We start from the raw sequence: 14421 nt of genomic DNA on the forward strand, positions 1-14421 counted from the left end.
ATAATTAAGTAGATCCCAGGTCTCCACCCAGTGGGTGGAGGGAGTGTGTTTTCTGATAAAAATCTGAACATCCCCGAAAGACCAAAAAGGGATTTGTATGCCATTGCAGTATCTCCACGGGACGTTTGTTATCAGATCTAGCTTAAAAAAAAAGTGTGACTTTCAGATTTATCATGTACCAGAGTGATCTAGAATGCCTTCTTTTAATCTAAGTCCCTTATGCTTTATAGTTTTGTCTACAAACAGCACGTCTTTTGCCAACCGAAAGTGGACTTTGGGCCGTTGTGGGGGGGTGCGAACGCAACCCCTGCACCCCCCCCCCCCCCTGGGTACAGGCCTGTACTAGGCCTAGAAATTTTTCCTTTTTTTACTATTTTTTTTTATTTCAGCGGTGCAGCAAGTAGGAGACTTGGATGCTTCTTACCAGGTGGTTGAGGAATGCCGTTGCCACAGTAGCGAAGCCAGCACACTGGTGTCTTGGGAAGCTGGTAGACGTAGAATGCACCGCAGTTCCTGACTTTGATGTAGTTGCTCCATCTGCAGCAGTTTTTAGTCCAGTGGTAGCACACCTTGCGAGTCACCATACCTTGGGCTACAGTGGGATGAGCTCCCACCATCCACCCAGGCGCGTGGGTTCCACAGCGTTTTTCAAGTACACAACTTGTTGGCATAGCATTGCCTGCTTGTCCAGTGAAACGGTACCACAGGTTACCTGGAAACTCATTCTTGTCACAGCGGAGGGCATTTTGTGCGGTATTGGCCATTGCACGATCGGCTCCGTGTAACATTGTGTACGATCTGCATTCTAAAGAAAAACACAGCTTTTGATTTATCGGATATCATCTTTTTTTTTTGTAAATTGTCTTAGTAAGTATTTTTATCAACATGTCGATCACATACTATTGTTTAGGAATACTAGTTCATTTTATTGTATTGTTTTTAGACAGTCATGAAAATTAATAGCATCCAAAAGTATAGCCTGCGTAGCAAGCGTTTCTTTAGAGTTTCAGCAGGAATAGTATAGAGAGCGATACGCAGGCTACCAAAAGTATTATTAGCCAGCTAGCAAGGTTAATACATCATTTATTATATGGCTATTTAAATTTATTTGAGAAGACATTTCAATGGGAGAAGGGAAACCACGCAAGTCAAGTTTCGTTGATTTGTTGTGCTAGGTAAGGAAAAAGTCAAATTTCGTTCTAAAGATGCAAAATTCTGTTAGCGCATCGGACCCCTGAGATGGGAATATCTCGGCTACTAATCACATCGTGCGGTACGATTATAATATGTCTTCTTACAATATTTACCTGATGGGGGGTAATATGCGCGCGGCTTGATGTCGAGCTTCTCATCTGTCAGAAAAAAACATTACATCAAATTAAAATCCTTTAAAAATCGAATTCCGTTTTTATTAAGAAGTAATTTAGTCAGTTAGTAGGATGGATTGAAATTTACCGTAATTAAATCTCACTAAAGATTGACATCTCATTTGCATAGAGTTTCATAGCCTACGAAACCACCCGTCACAAGAGTCGGATCGACAGGCGCGTGACAGTTCAAAAGACAGGAATGTGAAAACGTCAACCTCCCGCGTACATCGAAAGCACCGGACGTCATCTATATTTGAAACCGCGCCTTAGGCTTTTTTGTTGACTTGAACGGAATCCTTTTCTAAAAGTTGAATATGAAATCAAGTCCCACTGGGCTATCGAAAAGAGCTTTTTAAAGCTCTATACAAAAGAAATAGCTTTCAACCTTGATTCTCCAACAATGATCGAAAAATCGATATCTTTACAATGCGACGTTCGCTACCGACAGTCTTGTAAGCAATAAAAGATGATCGACATTAACTTCAACAAGCCCAACACCGTGGCAATAGAATGCTTCAGTACTCATCGGCGAACGCCAGAATCCTCCTAGATACAAAGTCTGTATGTACCAAACAATGATTCTCACAAGCGAGATCTCGGCTCAGTGTTGCCACTCTATAAATCAATTCAAACTTAATTTTTATATTAATCAGAAATGTTAAACATATCTTGGAATTCGAGAAATTTAACGGATCCTCTCGAAAACCATTATGAGTATCAAGCTAAAATACGAATAACCACTCACCTTCAGTGTTGGAGCTTTCTTGAGTGTTCTCCTTGGCAAGGCATCCATAAAGCAAAGCAAAAACCTTGGGAGAGAAATGTTGAAGCTAAGTTATCCCGACACACTCAATTATTTTAACAAGTATCCAGGTGAACGCCCTTTAACCACTAGGTCGTGCCAATGAAGACACTTTAGCTAAGACTTGGATTCATTTTAGAAAACTTAAAAGAAAAGAGCCCAGAAGACGATCGTGATTAAGCCGGATTTGTAGTACTTATCAGATAAACTTTTAGTTAATATTTTTGTTTCGCGACCGTGATTATACCAGCTAACAGAATCGCTTCGATACCACTAAATTTCCAATATGCTATAGTTTATAAAACTTTATAAAAGTATGGAAATCAGTAAATCTTGGCGGCACGCTGCTCGAGCTTCTGATAAATTCTTTGTTAAAAGACTGACTACTCCATACAGAAGACGCACACAAATGCACTTACTAGTATCCACGAGCAGACCAGCTTCATCTTGGCGAAGAGGTTTTCGGTGAAAGCAGATGTGGCTAACCCAGTTGCTTGAGCTTACCTCGCTCAATGGATATTTCGAGGTGTGACTTTAGTTTTATCAACTTCTTTGTCCCCGCCTCCTCGAATGATTGACAGTTTTAAAAAGAGAGCCTCTTAGGAATTTACAAGTATAAAAGGCCTTTTTCAAAGGAAGATGTTTTACTGAATATGCTTCCTTCCCATCTCATTCCATATAGCACACGTTATAACAAATGAAACGGGCCTTAGATTATTACAACTATCTTCATCGTTAGAATTGGCGCGAAATTCGAACGTGCGTTATCAGTTGAACTTGCCCCTCCCTGGGGACATTAGCATGCAGCTTGTGAGTCGCCACGTCAGCTCGCTAGAGTATTTAAGCAGTTCCATATATAAATTCAAGGCCTTTTCAGAAATCTACGCAAGCCGGTGAGTCGCGCAGGATTTTCTTTGCTTTAAATTTGGGCTACGTCGCCAAAGTTATATTTTCGTCCATTCGTTATTCTCCCTTATTTTTATAGATACACATTGGAATCCTGCTTCTGGTTTACTATATTCTTTTATTTATAACCACTTGTCTTGGTGGTCTTAGTTTATATTTTATTTCTAACATTTTACTTCTATTTTTGTGCGTTAGTTTGCTCGTTATTTCACTTTAATGGCTGCCCCGGTTCAACCTGCCCCCGAAGCTTTGCAAGCGCTCGTTGGAGCTGCTGTCGCTCAGGGAGCTGACGCGGTTCCTGGAGACTAACAAACGCCTATTGAAAGCAATGAGGTAATCTTTGTTCTTTAACTTTTCGCCTCGATACATTTTTATACTACAGTTTAGTTTAGTATCTAGCAGTTTTTTATTTTCGGTTAGTCCGCTTTCGTTTTTTTCTGGTTTACTAGTATTAGTTTGGTCCATATTTACTCGTTCCTAAGGTTAGTTTTGGCGCTTTCAACATTTTAAGTGTGTTCTTGCAGTCAATAGAAGTGTATTTACTACTAGTTTTCTCATGTTTATATATATTTTTAGCATATAACTCTCGCAATTATATTTTTGGGTCTGTTGCTGGACTTCGGGTTTTTAATTCGGACCATGCTTTTTCCGAATTTTCCGTAGTTGTTTTGGGAACGTACGGTTTCAGTTCTTATCCTGGTCTTTATAGCTTGTTCTAGTGTTTATTTTATCTTATTTCTTGTATACACAAGTACACATCAGCCTCTAGTTTTTGCCTTCGTTTCGCTTTACATTTCACTCTGTGTATCGGCAAAAGAGTCAGCGAGTGTCGGATTTTTTTTTTTAGTCGGCGAGTGTCGGTTTTTATCGCTGTACGTCGGAATTGTGTTGTCATAAGTCGAACTTTAGACACCGTGTGTCAGTTTTGAATCGCTGTGTGTGGGCATTTAGTAGCCGTCTCGGCATTGTGTGTCCAAAACAAATTTTGTACAATCCTTTTCTAGGTATATATCAGAGTTTTGTTTAATAGAGTTTCCAATCAGTTGTTTTGCGAGTTATTAAAGTTTTTGTGTTATATTTTGATGTGTTCTAGCTCGGGCAGTTGAGAGAGCGGATTGAGGAGCTGCGCAAGCTACAAGACTCGGGGTCTGTGGACTCAACGCTTCGCCATCTAAGAGAAATGTTGGCCAAGAAGTTGCCATAGCTAAAGAGATTCAGAAAGCGCTTAAATCTGCGTCCTCTGCAACTCCTCGGCGCTTAGAGTCTGGCCCGTACTACTGAGACTCGTGTCCTTCTGTAATATGTTATTTCTGTGGTCGCAGAGGACACATAAGCAGAAACTGTTATGCCAAACGAGGTGGTCGTGGCCAAGGTCGCGGCTATTAATATGATCGAGTCATTGTTTCAATTTCATGTTAATGTATTTCTCTATAAAGGGTTAATTCCAGGTGTAGTTACTTCATTTTTCCCGCTTCTCTGTGGAATATTTTTATTATACTTTATATCTTCACAGTTTACATACTCGTGGTTTTTATTACATATTATTAGTGAATGTATTCAATGGAAGCTATTTTGCATAGTTATACACTCTTTCCGTAATTTTAGGGGAAATCTAAATCAACTCCCTATAGCTTGTCTTCGGACGGGCTTCTTATATCCAATATCGTAAGATCGAGGTAATTTCTCATATATTTCACTGTATTTTCGCCGGGAGAAAGGACGCCATCGAAAAATCGAGGTTATTGTAAAAAAATTTTGTTGTTTCAGAGTTTTATATGGGGGTTGGGGGGTGAATTAACCCCTGCGAAATGAACTCCCAAGATTTGGGAGCTCCTAGGATTTCCTAGGATATCCTGGATACTCCTAAATATTGGGAAATTGAATTTGGGAGTATCTAGGAAAACATGGGAGCCAAATGCGCGCCTCTGATCATTTGGGAGTTCCTGGGATATCCTAGGAACTCCCGAATCCTCGGCTATTCTCCTAGATTCTCCCCAAAAGTTGGGAAACCCAGCGCTTGCTAAACATCTCGGACAAAATTGCACAGTTTTCTAAAAAGAGTCTTATGGAGGACAAGCCCATCGCAGGTTTGCTGGCATCTCTGCTAATTATTATTATAATAATAGAGGGGAAGAAGGAACAACTCAACTGAATTATTCGCTGATGACAACAGTAAAGAAAATAAATGACTTCATAAATCTTCTCGCGTATGTTTATTTTCAAATAACATGATGGAAACTTGATTTGTAAATCACTGTTAAAGTCAATTTATTCATTTCCCAAAATTTAATTGGAAAAATTTTAAGGTCTACAGTCTTTCATTTGTATTTTGGAATTGCTGTCGTATGGGTAGCTCTAGCATGGGATAGCTGTGGTATGCTTAGCCAATCAGATGCCAGGTTTTTGGCGGGCTTTTTCCCGCGCGTCGCGTTCAAAAGTGATGTCCCGCTCGCCACAACTTCAAAAGGAGTCCAAACCATTGTTGTGAGAGGGGTTTCGCCGAGGATTTCACGCCAAATACACCCAGTTTTCATCTTATTTTAGCACTTCTGCTGATTAAACAACTATCTGCAGGTAAGCATTGGATTTCTCGTTGAAAAAACATCTAAATCGCGCTAAAACAGAGTTTCAAAGTCCTTGATAGTCGTGTGCGAGTGTAGTTGTTTTTCCTATTCACCAAATGAAAAGTGAAGCTGAACCGATTAAAAACAAATTTATCTTTCTCGTATATTGGGGGTTCTACAAAGCAAATAATGGTTCATGTTATCTATTGACGATAAAAGTCTGTAGTTTTTTTTTTCTGAAATACAAACTGTTTTATGTTATTGACCGCTTTGCATGACTCTTCCTCTCTTGCTGCCGCCTGTCTTGTTTGGGATAGATATTCAAGAGATTATGGGAGACTTTTCAAAGCTTTATGTGCCCTATATGATCACCGTGTCTAAGAAAAAAAAGGAACTCAAATCCAAACATTTTTCTGTCTGGATGAAAGTCACAGTTATCAGTGTCAATAAAGTGAAAAGCCTGATTTTAATATAAGGGGGTGTTCCTTAATTAAGACACCTTAAAATTTTAAAGCCCCCCTTTCATTATAAACATTTTTTTACTTCCTCCCCTCTTTCAGAACCCCAAAATTTTCAGAGCCCCCCACCTTCCTTAGGACCTCAATAAACAGGAAAGTCTTTAAATCTGGAAAATGAATACTGCAAAAATGCCCTCCTTGCCGATGATCCTGTCAAGTTTATCGTTATTTCAGAGTCCGACATCTCTTATTCACAACTTTCGGTTTCAGCCTTCATAATTTCATAATCTGTTTTGCATGTAAAACTATTGTGTAAAAAGATGCAGGGTTGGGTTGCACGGATTTATTTCCTCAATCAGTTACTTGCAGAATTTTTTTTCAAAATCACCCCCGTATCCCCCCTCAAATGTCACATGGTCCGCCCCTAAGGACGCCTCAGTTTTTTTTTTTGTATAAAAAGGAAAAATTTCCAATGTATAAAACATTGTATGTATATCGTTTTGTGGATTTGCATGCTCCACCCACTATTTAGAAGTTTATTTTTATTTGTTCCTGTTAACTGAAAATAAACTGTATCGGAAAATCCAACTGTTATATACTGAAAGCTGGAAGTATCTATCTTATGTCTTATAAAGATGATATTAGTAAAATTTAAAAGTATGGCTCCTAAAAATTTCAAAGCCCCCCTTAGATGACCTTTTTTTTCGTAGCCCTTCCTTTTGGTGGTTAAAAATTTTCCCCCTCAATATCTTCGCTCCCTCCCCTCGATGTATTTAATGAACACTCCCTAAGCCTAATTGATTTAGTGATTGAATTCCAGCCAATATTACATTATTTATATGTGGTACAGGGTGAATATACAGGGTGAAGGGAGTGAGAGTAATTTGGTTGGACTTTTTCTTTGTGAAAAGAGTTTTTTATTTAGTTTTGCATTATCTGAGCTGAATCCAATTTATTATTATTGAGAAAGTTTTCAAACTTGAGATCTTTACAGAAAATATTTAATGTAGCGCATATGCATTAATTGGAATCTTTTATTAAATGGTCTGCAATACATTTTTTTCCCTTTCAAAAAAAATTTTTTTTGATACATCTTTTTCCAACCAGACAACGTTTTAGATTATTTATGTTAGTACGGTTTTCAGTAACAGCCAACAGTGGGTAAAATTTGCTATCTTTTTCGTAGGCTAGGGTAAACACTGTTCAGGGTTTTTACACCCTGTTAGTCGTCATCAGCTAGCACTGAAAATATCGCCATTAAAACTCCACAGGAGAGAAGGGGGCCTCCCTAAAAGAAGGAAGAGTTGTGATTGTCGTAACATTCAGGGTATACAATTGTACTACTATCCTTAGAGGGTGTTCAATTCTGCTATCCCTCACTATTCAGGAAATAATGTGTTGATGGCTGTTTTCTCAAACAACGGTATAAAACTTTATGTTTGTTAGGGCGAAGGACTGCTTAAGCACACCAAATTTGCTATCTCTTAGGGCTAAATACTAAAGTACTCAAATCGGCGGATTCGACCCCGAAATGCTCACGGATTACGGATTTTGATGATTATTTCAGCGGATTGGGGGATTTTAAAAAATACGGCGGATCACGGATCTGTTGACAATTTGGGCGTGGATTCCGGATCTTGACTGCTTTGACGGTCGAACTTCGGATTTTAACACTTTCACTCCTGGGTACTTTTGAGAAAAATTGTAAGAAAAACAGACTGAAAACAGAAACCTCCCCCCCCCCCCCCCCCCCTATTTCAAGTCCAACACTACCAGTTAAGCTAAGCTTCCGCTGCCCCAAGACGGTAGGCCTTAAAGTTTCCAACAATGCACTGCGGTGCCTTTTCTTTCTAGCGACGGCACTGCTACAGCCTGTTGCTTACAACAGTTTTGCTTGTAATTTGCTTAAAATTACAGCTTTTTCACGTCTGGAGAGTGCATTTGGACATCATGAAGTCTATTTAGGCATAATTAATGCTGTGCTTATGGATGTTTGCACGCTGAGGTTGATTCAATGGGATAATTCCTGGTCTGTGCTTCACCAAGTGAGAAAGGGATTTTATAGTGAATGGCCTCATACTCTCCAATGTGGACCATCTTTGATACCCAACCTTATTCAAAAATTGTTTTCAGGCATATTCTGGGTTCCTTGGACCTGGAAATGTTTTGTTTGGCTTTGGGGTAAAAAAAAACTGTTATGATTATGGAGGAGGAGTTTTCCCGCCTCTCTGTCAAGGTGTTTCAAAGACTCCAATGATGCAGTGCAGACATGCAATATAGCCTAAACAAGGTGACTCGCTTCTAATGGAGGTTTAGCTTTGATTATTGTGGCTGATGGCTGTAAAATGGGACCTGACAGAGCGCAATTATGGTATTTATTTGTGACTTGATCTGTGTTTGCTTGTCTCTATTTATAGTTCGGAATTTTGTGTCTTGTTTGGTAAGAAATGTGTCCAGGTTTAAGCATTTGTTTACGAATTGGTCAGAAATCAAGGTTGATATTTTGACTATAGAGCCAATTCTATTACATTGCTTGGATGAGCTTTTGAAGGTCGCCTATGCCTTGGAGGAATCCATGAGTATCCGGGTATGGTGATGTTTGGTTTGCATTTCTGACGTTTTGGAGTTGGGCCTATATTTTACAGGCGCCTCAGGGCGTAATAGTAATAAAAGGGTTAAATGAATTTCTATCGATGCTATTGTTTATCTGTCAAACATGCGGATTTAAACATATCTTGGGATCCACGGATTTGCCCCGAAAATGTAGCGGATCGGTGGATTACATACAGCTATTCACCCCCTTTATAGTGCTAAAAATACATTTTCCTGTTCCAGTTCTGAGTTCATCAATTGCTAAATATGGAATGATCAGGCGAAGCACAAGCACTGTGTTTGGGTATCGCGATGTCTATTATCACTAAACAAATTCGGTGTGGCAAATGTTATCAACAACATCATTTTTAAATGCTCATTTATTGTAAAAGTACTAAGTGGTAATGTTCCTGTGGTTCAAGTTTCGAGCAATGCTGCTATGACCTGCTCCACATAACACAACTCTGGAAGAGATCTCTTGATGTCAAAACATCAGAGCAGCTATACAGACTTCATTTTCCGTTCCGTTCCGTTCCGTTTCTGTTGTTGACAAAGCATATTTTATTTGATTACCTAAAAGAAAAATAACAGCAGCTTGTTGCGGAAGCTTGTAAGGTGTTGTTTTAGGGAAGTTTTGGTGAAGCCAAATTTCTGGGGATATGATCTATGAGATCTAATAGAAACTAGGGACTCAATTAAGATTTGAATTTCCCGCAAAAGAAATGACATTACGTTCTGAGTAACAAACTCACGACAAAATATATCCGAATATATTGGTAGCATTGTTGCAACAGCTCTTACTTTAGTAGCCACGGCCACAGTAGCGAAGCCAACAGACGGGTGTCTTGGGTAGCTGGTAGACGTAGAATCCGCCACAGTTCCTGACTTTGATGTTGTTGCTCCACCTGCAGCAGCTTCCACTCCAGTGATAGCACACCTTGCGTGTCACCAGGCTGTAACGAAGGCTGGGGTGAGATCCGACCATCCATCCAGGGGCATGGGTGCCACAGCGTCTTACAGGTACACAACTTGTTGGCATGGCATTTCCTGCTGCGCCGAGGAAGCGGTACCAGAGATTACCCGGAAGGTCTCTCTGGTCACACTTGAGGCTATTCTGTGCGGTATTGCCAATCGCTCGGTCAAAGCTGTTGAAGACAGTGTATCTTCGGCACTCTGCAAAGACGAATGAACTCAATCTTTCAAAAGAACATATAGCAATGGATACGATATAAATCATGTGCTTATAAAACTGATCAAACAGCCATGTATTCAGCCACAAAACATAGTTTAGTTTAAGCTTGCTATTCATTTTGCTATTGCTGTAACTGAAGTGCTGAAAGTGTGCCACTTTGAGCAAAGGTGATCTATAAAAAACATGGGAGTTACTTGTGGGATGTTTTCACATTTTTTTGTAGTACGGCCAGAAGCTTTGCCAACTGACCTACTAATTAATTACTCATTGAATCGTGAGCTTAAGATAAGTAAGGGTTCTACACATATTAATTCAGTTTACCTGCGTCATTACTATGCTATTGAATTGAATTTAAAATACGTAAAATATTTAAGGGTTGCCATCAAAGTGGCTTCATTTTCAATTCAACTCATTTAAGTCATCATTAAATCAGCGAAATTGATCTATAGTCATTGATATACAAAAGGGTTGACATCGAAACGACCTGCTATTACAAAGAAAACTAATACTACCTTTTTTTTTATTTCCAGACTTGAACCTCGCACCAAATAGATGTCTTTCAAAACAGTTTTCAATTTGGCGGTTTATCCCTTTGAAATAGCCGATTCCATGTTTTCAGTTTAAAAATATGCTACGGGATAAGACACTTACCTCGGCATAAACACAAAAAAACACCAACCTGGAGGAGGAGGTGGAAGCGATACCCGATTGCCGCAGTAGCGAAGCCAACAGACGGGTGTCTTGGGTAGCTGGTAGACGTAGAATCCACCACAGTTCCTGACTTTGATGTAGTTGCTCCACCTGCAGCAGCTTCCACTCCAGTGATAGCACACCTTGCGTGTCACCAGGCTGTAACGAAGGCTGGGATGAGATCCGACTATCCATCCAGGGGCATGGGTACCACAGCGTTTTACAGGTACACAACTTGTTGGCATGGCATTTCCTGCTGCGCCGAGGAAGCGGTACCAGAGATTACCAGGAAGGTCTCTCTGGTCACACTTGAGGCTATTCTGTGCGGTATTGCCAATCGCTCGGTCAAAGCTGTTGAAGACAGTGTATCTTCGGCACTCTGCAAAGCCAAATGAACTCAATCTTCAAAAGAACATATAGTCATGGATACGATATAAATGATGTTTTTATAAACTGATCAAACAGCCATGTATTCAGACACAAAACATAGTTTAGTTTAAGCTTGCTATTCATTTTGCTATTGCTGTAACTGAAGTGCTAAAGTGTGCCACTTTGAGCAAAGGTGATCTATAAAAAAGCATTGGGGTTACTTGTGGGATTTTTTTCACATTTTTTTTGTAGTACGGCTAGAAGCTTTGCCAACTGACCTACTAAATGACTCATTGAATCGTGAGCTAAAGATAAGTAAGGGCTCTACACATATTCAGTTTACCTGCGTCATTACTATGCAATTGAAATATATCAAGAGATCATATATGATGTAAGAGAACGAATCCCCCGTATTAGGGTATGTTTCAGTGATGTCGTCCGTGAAAACTATTTTTAGAACAAGCAGTTTTTTTTAGATACGTGTTAGAATTGTGTGTTTACAACACACAATTCTCTTCCAATTCCCTTTTAATGAAAAAGATACTCCCGATAATACGATTAGATTCACACCGATATTGTGGTTATTGAGACAGGTATTTCACAAATAAAAGATTTCAAGTCTTTATAATTAAGTAGATCCCAGGTCTCCACCCAGTGGGTGGAGGGAGTGTGTTTTCTGATAAAAATCTGAACATCCCCGAAAGACCAAAAAGGGATTTGTATGCCATTGCAGTATCTCCACGGGACGTTTGTTATCAGATCTAGCTTAAAAAAAAGTGTGACTTTCAGATTTATCATGTACCAGAGTGATCTAGAATGCCTTCTTTTAATCTAAGTCCCTTATGCTTTATAGTTTTGTCTACAAACAGCACGTCTTTTGCCAACCGAAAGTGGACTTTGGGCCGTTGTGGGGGGGTGCGAACGCAACCCCTGCACCCCCCCCCCCCCCCCCTGGGTACAGGCCTGTACTAGGCCTAGAAATTTTTCCTTTTTTTACTATTTTTTTTTATTTCAGCGGTGCAGCAAGTAGGAGACTTGGATGCTTCTTACCAGGTGGTTGAGGAATGCCGTTGCCACAGTAGCGAAGCCAGCACACTGGTGTCTTGGGAAGCTGGTAGACGTAGAATGCACCGCAGTTCCTGACTTTGATGTAGTTGCTCCATCTGCAGCAGTTTTTAGTCCAGTGGTAGCACACCTTGCGAGTCACCATACCTTGGGCTACAGTGGGATGAGCTCCCACCATCCACCCAGGCGCGTGGGTTCCACAGCGTTTTTCAAGTACACAACTTGTTGGCATAGCATTGCCTGCTTGTCCAGTGAAACGGTACCACAGGTTACCTGGAAACTCATTCTTGTCACAGCGGAGGGCATTTTGTGCGGTATTGGCCATTGCACGATCGGCTCCGTGTAACATTGTGTACGATCTGCATTCTAAAGAAAAACACAGCTTTTGATTTATCGGATATCATCTTTTTTTTTTGTAAATTGTCTTAGTAAGTATTTTTATCAACATGTCGATCACATACTATTGTTTAGGAATACTAGTTCATTTTATTGTATTGTTTTTAGACAGTCATGAAAATTAATAGCATCCAAAAGTATAGCCTGCGTAGCAAGCGTTTCTTTAGAGTTTCAGCAGGAATAGTATAGAGAGCGATACGCAGGCTACCAAAAGTATTATTAGCCAGCTAGCAAGGTTAATACATCATTTATTATATGGCTATTTAAATTTATTTGAGAAGACATTTCAATGGGAGAAGGGAAACCACGCAAGTCAAGTTTCGTTGATTTGTTGTGCTAGGTAAGGAAAAAGTCAAATTTCGTTCTAAAGATGCAAAATTCTGTTAGCGCATCGGACCCCTGAGATGGGAATATCTCGGCTACTAATCACATCGTGCGGTACGATTATAATATGTCTTCTTACAATATTTACCTGATGGGGGGTAATATGCGCGCGGCTTGATGTCGAGCTTCTCATCTGTCAGAAAAAAACATTACATCAAATTAAAATCCTTTAAAAATCGAATTCCGTTTTTATTAAGAAGTAATTTAGTCAGTTAGTAGGATGGATTGAAATTTACCGTAATTAAATCTCACTAAAGATTGACATCTCATTTGCATAGAGTTTCATAGCCTACGAAACCACCCGTCACAAGAGTCGGATCGACAGGCGCGTGACAGTTCAAAAGACAGGAATGTGAAAACGTCAACCTCCCGCGTACATCGAAAGCACCGGACGTCATCTATATTTGAAACCGCGCCTTAGGCTTTTTTGTTGACTTGAACGGAATCCTTTTCTAAAAGTTGAATATGAAATCAAGTCCCACTGGGCTATCGAAAAGAGCTTTTTAAAGCTCTATACAAAAGAAATAGCTTTCAACCTTGATTCTCCAACAATGATCGAAAAATCGATATCTTTACAATGCGACGTTCGCTACCGACAGTCTTGTAAGCAATAAAAGATGATCGACATTAACTTCAACAAGCCCAACACCGTGGCAATAGAATGCTTCAGTACTCATCGGCGAACGCCAGAATCCTCCTAGTACAAAGTCTGTATGTACCAAACAATGATTCTCACAAGCGAGATCTCGGCTCAGTGTTGCCACTCTATAAATCAATTCAAACTTAATTTTTATTTTAATCAGAAATGTTAAACATATCTTGGAATTCGAGAAATTTAACGGATCCTCTCGAAAACTATTATGAGTATCAAGCTAAAATACGAATAACCACTCACCTTCAGTGTTGGAGCTTTCTTGAGTGTTCTCCTTGGCAAGGCATCCATAAAGCAAAGCAAAAACCTTGGGAGAGAAATGTTGAAGCTAAGTTATCCCGACACACTCAATTATTTTAACAAGTATCCAGGTGAACGCCCTTTAACCACTAGGTCGTGCCAATGAAGACACTTTAGCTAAGACTTGGATTCATTTTAGAAAACTTAAAAGAAAAGAGCCCAGAAGACGATCGTGATTAAGCCGGATTTGTAGTACTTATCAGATAAACTTTTAGTTAATATTTTTGTTTCGCGACCGTGATTATACCAGCTAACAGAATCGCTTCGATACCACTAAATTTCCAATATGCTATAGTTTATAAAACTTTATAAAAGTATGGAAATCAGTAAATCTTGGCGGCACGCTGCTCGAGCTTCTGATAAATTCTTTGTTAAAAGACTGACTACTCCATACAGAAGACGCACACAAATGCACTTACTAGTATCCACGAGCAGACCAGCTTCATCTTGGCGAAGAGGTTTTCGGTGAAAGCAGATGTGGCTAACCCAGTTGCTTGAGCTTACCTCGCTCAATGGATATTTCGAGGTGTGACTTTAGTTTTATCAACTTCTTTGTCCCCGCCTCCTCGAATGATTGACAGTTTTAAAAAGAGAGCCTCTTAGGAATTTACAAGTATAAAAGGCCTTTTTCAAAGGAAGATGTTTTACTAAATATGCTTCCTTCCCATCTCATTCCATATA

General features: G+C 39.7%; 1 protein-coding gene, 1 long non-coding RNA gene and 1 pseudogene across 5 annotated transcripts in view; 1 reads left to right on the forward strand and 2 right to left on the reverse strand.

Annotated features, from left to right (window-relative positions):
• The window catches only part of LOC116609460, a 16937-nt pseudogene extending 14204 nt beyond the window's left edge, over nucleotides 1-2733 (reverse strand). The window contains exons 1-4 of the transcript XR_007307344.1: nucleotides 2592-2733; nucleotides 2116-2179; nucleotides 1308-1352; nucleotides 425-805 (exon numbers count right to left, since the gene is read on the reverse strand). The product of XR_007307344.1 is annotated as an uncharacterized LOC116609460 (transcript). The remainder of the gene's footprint in view (nucleotides 1-424; nucleotides 806-1307; nucleotides 1353-2115; nucleotides 2180-2591) is intronic.
• LOC116602224 overlaps nucleotides 1-12969 on the forward strand; it is a 21558-nt gene extending 8589 nt beyond the window's left edge. The window contains exons 4-7 of one of the 2 annotated variants that reach the window (XR_007307345.1): nucleotides 390-3065; nucleotides 3274-3411; nucleotides 4172-5652; nucleotides 11959-12969. This is a non-coding gene — a long non-coding RNA (uncharacterized LOC116602224). Of the gene's footprint in view, nucleotides 1-389; nucleotides 3066-3273; nucleotides 3412-4171; nucleotides 5653-10414; nucleotides 10508-11958 lie in introns of those variants that run through there. The other variant, XR_007307346.1, reaches the window with a different exon arrangement.
• On the reverse strand, nucleotides 9058-14320 carry LOC125561308. Of its 2 annotated transcripts, none has more exons than XR_007307339.1 (7): nucleotides 14160-14320; nucleotides 13684-13747; nucleotides 12877-12921; nucleotides 11994-12374; nucleotides 10536-10953; nucleotides 9494-9865; nucleotides 9058-9265 (listed from the first exon to the last, which is right to left on the reverse strand). XR_007307339.1 is itself a non-coding variant. In XM_048725420.1 (7 exons), exons 1-6 carry the CDS (start codon nucleotides 14184-14186, stop codon nucleotides 9495-9497), a joined length of 1278 nt encoding a protein of 425 aa, XP_048581377.1. In that variant the 5' UTR covers nucleotides 14187-14320; the 3' UTR covers nucleotides 9058-9265; nucleotide 9494. The 2 variants fall into 2 exon arrangements, 1 of the variants encoding a protein (XP_048581377.1); XM_048725420.1 differs by having other exon boundaries at nucleotides 10564-10953.
• Between the last annotated feature and the right edge of the window lie 101 nt (nucleotides 14321-14421).

This window comes from Nematostella vectensis, chromosome 3 (assembly GCF_932526225.1).
Source record: "Nematostella vectensis chromosome 3, jaNemVect1.1, whole genome shotgun sequence".
Taxonomy (NCBI): domain Eukaryota; kingdom Metazoa; phylum Cnidaria; class Anthozoa; order Actiniaria; family Edwardsiidae; genus Nematostella; species Nematostella vectensis.

Excerpts from the sequence above, each read along its gene's own strand:
- LOC125561308 (XM_048725420.1), bottom strand. The coding sequence starts at position 14,186 with ATGAAGCTGGTCTGCTCGTGGATACTA. Across the intron at positions 13,748-14,159 it reads TGGTCTGCTCGTGGATACTA|GTTTTTGCTTTGCTTTATGG; the intron begins GTAAGTGCATTT and ends TTCTCTCCCAAG. Across the intron at positions 12,375-12,876 it reads CGCATATTACCCCCCATCAG|AATGCAGATCGTACACAATG; the intron begins GTAAATATTGTA and ends GTTTTTCTTTAG.